The 7,367-nt window shown below is 42.0% G+C and overlaps 1 protein-coding gene across 1 annotated transcript; it reads right to left on the bottom strand.

Annotated features, from left to right (window-relative positions):
* Window positions 1-1,356: 1,356 nt before the first annotated feature.
* LOC102216150 (cell cycle control protein 50A-like) lies at window positions 1,357-7,004 on the bottom strand. The gene is made up of 7 exons (XM_005738994.1): window positions 6,521-7,004; window positions 5,702-5,821; window positions 4,192-4,299; window positions 4,014-4,101; window positions 3,732-3,875; window positions 3,006-3,215; window positions 1,357-2,358 (listed from the first exon to the last, which is right to left on the bottom strand). Exons 1-7 carry the CDS (start codon window positions 6,761-6,763, stop codon window positions 2,165-2,167), a joined length of 1,107 nt encoding a protein of 368 aa, XP_005739051.1. The 5' UTR covers window positions 6,764-7,004; the 3' UTR covers window positions 1,357-2,164.
* Window positions 7,005-7,367: the final 363 nt, after the last annotated feature.

Below are 7,367 nucleotides of genomic sequence, written 5' to 3'. Positions count from 1 at the left end.
TGATCACAATGATGCACAAAACAGCAGCGTTGGTCGAAAGTGAACCGACAAGAAACAACTTCACTTCAAATCATCCCAAAACCACACAATAATACTGAAAGATCTTCACCTTTTCTGCTTCTGTGTTCTCAGTCTGTCTGTGGGAACCACCGGACCTACAATTAGGCCCTTAAAGGCTGATAAAGCCAAATGGCGACACCTGCTGGTCAGCCCTGTCCGTTGCAGTGAGTTCAGTTAAAAGATGAATTCAATGGTATATACCAGGTTTAGGCAACGCCAGGCCTCGAGTGCCGGTGTCCTGCAGGTTTTAGATCTCACCCTGGGTCAACACACCTGAATCAAATGATTAGTTCATTACCAGGCCTCTGGAGAACTGCAAGACATGTTGAGGAGGTCATATAGCCATTTGAATCAGCTGTGTTTGATCAAGGACACATCTAAAACCTGCAGGACACCAGCACTCGAGGCCTGGAGTTGCCTACCCCTGGTATATACAGTCCATAATTCATATAACGTTAATTAGGTATGATCTAATTACTGTCTAATCTATTTCATATCTAAGTTTTTAAAGGTTTAGCTCGAGCCTTTTGACAAACCTGTTTTTTATGATAAATACAGCAGATAAAAGTCTTCTTAACAAAAGTTAGCTCCCCATTTTCCCCAGTTCCCAGAGATTATCAGCATGGTGTGTTATTGATGATCGTCTTTGTCGTGTATCTCAGTGTCTGAGACAGTCAGATTTCATTCAACGTTCTGATGATGATGATGTAATCAGCTGGTAAGACGGGCGCGACTGAATCCAGAGCAGTGAGAGGAGCACAGAAGCATTAAGAGTAGGAGAGTGTATAAGAGACACATTAAACACAACCTCCTCCTTACCTGGATAAGTGGTGCAGTCCACACAGGTGAGGCTTTAAGTACAAGGACTGTTTTTTACATTACATTTTACAACATCACACCATTAAGCATTAGTAAGGTATGAGCTAATGTTTCATTCATATATCATTACTCCTCCTTAGTATGCCATTTATCAATACAGATGTGTCACTGTTGCACCACACAGAGCTATCGCTGCTGGTAATGATCATTAAAATACATCTGGATTTATAAATGACATACTAAGGAGAAGTAGTGATATATAATTGACAAATTAAGCACTTACTAATACTTTACTAATAGTGTGACATCATTATAAAGTGCTACTTTTTATGTGTTTAAATTCTTGAGGGGATTGTTTCCCCTTATTTCATTAAGTTAATAAAGGCCAATAAAACACATCAACATCCCTACAAATCACAGTAGCATGGATAATGGAAGCAGTGGGAGTTCTACCATTATAATCACAAATGACAGCGATACATTGACCAAGTTCTTTAATTGGACCCTACAAACCTTATAAAAAGCCAAGGAGCTCAAATTGAAAGTTTTAACAGCATAAAAAACCAAGAACAGTCCAGAAGGGCGAAACAAGGGGGAACCGAACAAACGGGACACTTTTAAAGTGCATATCGTTTGGTCAACATTAACCAATCAGACGATTTCACACTCTGGCCGAACCACTAACAAACAATAAATTAAGAATTCCTGTGCTCCACCCACCCAGAGACACCACCTTTGAATTAGGAATACTGTATAAAGTAAGTTTTATGAGTGATAAATAAAAGACTGGCTCCTCGGTCACAGTGGAGGGCAGAAAAGCATATTTCTGTTATTACTTCTTATTAATGCTTTATGACTCTTGAATATCAGTATTTATCCAAGCAATCATAATCACCTTCAGTATTCAAGGTAATCCCAGAACCCACAGAGGTATGTCAACGAAGTGTTACGGTACATTCATCAGCAGGACATATAACTTTACATAATATGGACAAAAACTTGCATTAAAATTACATACATCCTTCAATAATTAAGCCATTCGCAAAGCACTGCTAAAATGAAACAGGTACTTTGATAATGTTCAGATAAATAAAAGACTGCAAACCTGAAGACAAAAAAAGACATTCTCAGCAAATCGGCCTGAAGCTATATACACAGAGACACACGGAGACGCCTCGCTACGCTTAAACACAGCTTTGATGAGAAACTGGAGACGCTACCGCACGACAGCCTGGTACGGCGTACGCACTCGTGCATGCAGAGGCCCGAGCGTGGAACGCGCCGTTTAACTTGGGATATCCGCACTGGTGTTGCGGTTGTCGTATTTGTGGTGGATGATGAGCAGAACCACACCCAGGAAGAAGCAGATGGAGCCCACGGTGATGTAGGCGATGCCCAGGAAGGGGTTCTTTCCTCCCATCCAGGAGATGGTGCTCAGGATCATCCGCTTGCGACCATCAAAACTGAGTACGGGGTAATCTGATTACATGCGGTTAAAGAGAAATGACAGAGCGCGCACACACACACGAACAACGATACACCCTTAATCTACTGAGATTCGAGAAACCAGAAAAATGATCTTTTTAAATATCTTTACACTCAATGGACACTTTATTAGGTACGCCTTGCTGTTGTCTTCACAACAGACTTAATGGCACAGTTCCAACAAGGTGCTGGGAACATTTTGATTTTGGAGATAAGGACAAACTCCTGTTTCACCACATCCCAAAAGTGTCTCTATTGCTTTAAATCCATTGACTTTGCAGGGCATTTGAGTGCACTGAACTCTTTATCACATTCAAGGAACCAACTTTGTGACATGGCGCGTTATCCTGCGGTAAGGGCCAACAGAAGATGGATACACTGTGGCCATAAAGGAATATAAAATAATAATCTATTTGTGGCCCAGAGTGGATACTTGAGTATATGTAGATGTGTTTAAAATATTTATATCTGCACACCTCTTGAATCAAAAGCTTCTCCGTGTGCTAATCAAAGAAGCAGAGATACTGCAAGTAAAGACCGTTTGATCTGTTAAGCTTTATAAGACACAAAAAACTCACGCTAGCCTGTTCAAAGCAGCACGTCTAACTCTAGTAATGAGATTACTGGAATGTAAAGGATACTGTAGGTGATGTTCAACATATAATTCCCGTTGGGGAGAGTTGGGGTGGTGCCAGACTTCTTCTGGATGATGCGATAGAGCTTCCGAAAGGTGGGCAATGCAGCCGTGCGCATCCACACGATGAAGTCCTCATTGATAAAGCCGTTGTTATCGGGATCCGACGGGTCCAGCTCGTACACCGGCTTCGCCCAGTTCACCGGCTTCGCTGTGTCTGAGAGAGATGAAGACAAAACCCAGCTGGTCATTGCAACTCGAGCCTGCGAGCCTACAGGGTAGGGATGCACCGATACCACTTTTTTGGAAACGAGTACGAGTACTTGCATTTCAGTACTCACCGATACCGATACCGAGTACTGAATAAAAACATGATTTAAATTTACAGGTAACAGCTTTAGTCCTATAATTTAACAAAAAATAAAACAAGGGACTGGCTTGGAATTAAGAATTATTATTTAAAATGAAAAGCATGTTGTATGCAACATATTACAGAATAAATAATTATGAAAAAAATATTTAAACAGTGACAGTGCAACTCACTCACTCGGCACTTGTGATTAACCCCTTACATGCCGCTCAAACATAGACAGGTCTCAGACCGTGGTATCGGTCCCCGGTATCGGGGGACTTTTAACGAGTACTTTAGAAAATGTGGTATCGAGGCCGATACCAGATACCGGTATCGGTGCATCCCTACTACAGGGGCCTGTGAACTGTGTGCAGATGTCACCTCGGAAAGCTAAAGTCAGGTTGCCGTTTCCAGCAGGATTCCTGAATTTCACATGCTTGTCCGTCCACCACGCAATGCCTTTTTTTACCAGAGGAACTTCAATTTTGCTGTTGTTGGAATCGACGTAGTACAGCACCAGAGTGTCTGAAACACATAATCAGTATATTCAGTACAGATATCAGGCTCTACAAAGCTTTAACACAGCAGTTTTAAACTGTAGATAAGACTCCAGTTAAGCTAAACAGCTGAGAGAGGGAAAGTGAAGTTGTTCAACACACTCACCGTTGAAAAGGCTGTTAGCTATGGCCCCACACGGAGCAATGGACACATCTCCGCTCTTACGGTACGGCTCACACTCCTTGCTGGGATCCTGGAAAAAGGACATAATGTTCACCTGATGGAAGAAACATTCACTGGATTCTCTGAATTATCTATAGGCACAAAAAGTACAGCAGCATACCGTCAGAGCAGACAGGTCACCGTTCAGCTGTCTGTCATCTCTGGACTTCACATAGCGTCTGTGGTTCTGGTAGAAGTTGGACAAGCCGTAGTACATGAAGACATTGCTCTGTACGAGAGAAAAGACGGCATCGCTGACAGAATTAGGAATCAGTAACGACCAGGATGAATGAGCAGCTTTTCCGTGACAGGGTCTTACACACAATCTCTATGATCAACATAAATCATCAAGAAAATCATCAAGATTAAAAGATTCCCCTTCGGAAAACAGTGATGGAAATTCATTTGAACTCACTGGTTACTGGGACTGGGAGATAAAACCAAATCCAATGATATCCATGCATATTTAAAAATAAATAATACATTTGTAAAAAGGTTAACAACATAGAGGGGCTTTGTTTAATGTGGGACATGCGTCTTCTTGCCAGTCTGTGCCTTCATAAAAGGCTGTGGTGCTTGATCAGGTAGTGATGTTTCTCCCACAGCGTTACGGCACCGGTGTCATCTTTGTTTCGAGCAATCAGGCCAGTTTTACAAACTGCTTTTTGTGCGCACCATCACAGCTCACCTGGTTGAGTTAGCAACCCATATACCACAGGCTGGAGTCCTTACTGCAGGGGCCTGGGTTTGAGTCCGCGCAGGTTTATTTCAACCATTTCATTCCTGCTCGCTCTCCCTATTTTCTCTGCTGTCTGTTAAATGAGGACTAAAAAGCCCTAAAATAAATTTTAATTAACCTCATTTTATGCCTGTATAAAATGTTTTATACAGGTATAAAATACCTGTATACCTACTCCAGCCAGAGACAATAACAGGTGCTGGAAATCTACAAGGAATATAAAAATAACATGGTACAACACAATAGTGCTGCTGCAAAACGACAAGAGAGCAGCACTCCAGAAAATCATTAATCTTGCACATTCATAAGCGTTTGATTTCAGTATGAAGAGAACGCTGAAATAAACATTTAAAGCCCAGCTCATTTATTTTGTTGATCAGTGCTGCTGTTCGTTTCTATACAACTCACTTCATCAGGTTTGTTAAACTGAAAGAGCACATGATTCCATTTTCTGTTGAACGTGAATAACTTTGTTGACAAAAATACTTCACCTTCAGGTGATTCACTGTTCAGGATGCAGTGTACTTAATACAAATACTTCTTCTGCTTCTCAGAAAAGAAGCACGCAAACATTTTAATTTAAAAAAAAATGCTATTTTACAAGCTAAATGCAAGCTGTTAAATGAGACGAGTGCAGACGAGCAACTGAGAGCTTTTTATAAATAATCAATGAAGCCTTCTGAAAGCTGCAGAGCATATTTTAAACCTACAACAATCAATAGTAAAGCAGCCTCTAAACAAACCTTGAGTGTTTTTTGTTTGTACTCAAAATAGATCTTAATGGACAATTATTGTTAGGATTGCACAAGCAGCACTCTCCGTCCTGCAGGTAAATGCATGCATTATTCATTAACTTCCAATGCCTGGAAGCTGGTGGGGGATCTGAGCTCACCTCAAACGGCTGGAGCAAAGTGAAGTTGACGGTGCAGACACAGGGCTCTGTGGTGTTCCAGGTGAAGTTCTTTGCACAGTTGTAGCACGGGCTGTCACTGCTCACACCAGTGTAGTCGATCTGAAGCAAAGAGGAAATAAACTGATGTTGAAATACACTCAGTGCTCCGTCTATTCAGTGCAGCAACATGACTAGAAGAAGGTACAGACTTGAATCAAATACAGGAACACTTTGTTTAATGCACAGGCAGCAATCACTTATGATCACAGCAGCCCTCAAAGGCCCACTGCGAGGCAGGAACCCCGGACACATCCTGTGTTTCTTACCTTCTAGTCCAGCTTTGTTTAGACTGTTTTGAAGCCATGTGAAAGCCACTTTAGAGGCTGTGGTTTGTGGTGCTGTTAAATCACACTGCCCAAACTATGATCAGCCACACTGATATAAGCCGTGATTCTGATCACTTTCTAGCCTCATTAATATTAAATATGTGGTGCCGACTCCCCATGTCTCTGATGTTTTTACCATCTAATATCGACCTTTGATACAAGTGTGTAGCAACCACATTTAAAAGTAACGTCGAATGAATGCGCTTCAAGCTGAACTTCAACACTATGTTGTTCATCTTTACACTTAACATTGTTAACATTGGCGTGACGTAAAGAAGCTACGTCACTTATCGAAGAACCACTTATTCCTGTTTAGTGAGCCTCCTTCAGCAGGTTTACTGTGTGTATAAACGGTGTGTAGCTACACCGGGCTGTGTAGTAGAACCGAGAAGAAGCCAGCCTCGTTTAAAGGCGGACAGGAGCGCGACTGTACCTCAAACTCTTTGATGTTGTTCGATGTGACGTACAGGCCGATGCCGATGGGGATAAAGATGAGCCCAATGACGAAAAAAGCCGGCAGCACACTGCCTGCTGTGAGGATGGGCTGCCAGGCTGGAAGTCTCTGCTGTTTGAACGCCGTGTTGTCCGGTTTCTTATTTTTCGAAAGGCCAGTGCCGCTCGAAGCGCCGGAGTGGTGTCCGTCCTCTTCCTTAGCGTTGTAGCTCGACGCCATCATGGCTGCGGTCAGCTTCGAGTTAAATAATCCTCTCTGACAGACAGCCGAGCTGCTCGTTAATCCCACACGCCAAGTAAGACACAGAGCGGTTAGGCAAAGGGTAAAACTGTGAGCGAAGTGAACTTTACCCCCAGTCTAATGAAAATATCTGCTCATTGTAGCGCTGACTTCTTGTTTTCCTTCAACTGCGGTTCTCTCTCCAGAAGAAGAAGCCGGAAGCTTTCGAACCAATAGCAAGAAGTAGCGTAGTAGTGACATCATCGCAAACATTAGGGTAACGCCCCTTTGTCACTGACAGCTGATAGTACCTGTAGGCGTCTGTGCTCGGGTTTTAACGTGAAGGCTCTACATGTTTGACTGTTTTTAACCTTTTTTCTCACTCGCAGAACATTTACACATGTTTTTAAAAGATTTTTATATGTGTCCTTTTTATATGATTGGCCCAGTTAATGTAAAAAACAAGGCAAAAAGAATTTAAAGTTTTGAAGTTTAAGCAATTTACCATTCATATATTACACACAGTAGTTTTAAAATATGTTCTTTCATCAGTTCCTCTTGATCCTTCCACTTCTTTAGTGCTCAACCCTGAAGATATTCCAGCTCA

The sequence above is a fragment of the Pundamilia nyererei genome, unplaced genomic scaffold (assembly GCF_000239375.1).
Source record: "Pundamilia nyererei isolate P.nyererei 1_Seehausen unplaced genomic scaffold, PunNye1.0 scaffold00088, whole genome shotgun sequence".
Taxonomy (NCBI): domain Eukaryota; kingdom Metazoa; phylum Chordata; class Actinopteri; order Cichliformes; family Cichlidae; genus Pundamilia; species Pundamilia nyererei.
This window is presented reverse-complemented; position numbering and strand designations above follow the sequence as displayed.

Bases quoted from the DNA above. Each gene is read 5' to 3' on its own strand.
- LOC102216150 (XM_005738994.1), bottom strand. From the start codon at position 6,763: ATGATGGCGTCGAGCTACAACGCTAAGGAAGAGGACGGACACCACTCC. The intron at 3,216-3,731 runs GTGACATCTGCA...CATCTCTCTCAG, and splicing joins CCTGACTTTAGCTTTCCGAG to ACACAGCGAAGCCGGTGAAC. The intron at 2,359-3,005 runs GTATCCTTTACA...GCATGTAATCAG, and splicing joins TATGTTGAACATCACCTACA to ATTACCCCGTACTCAGTTTT.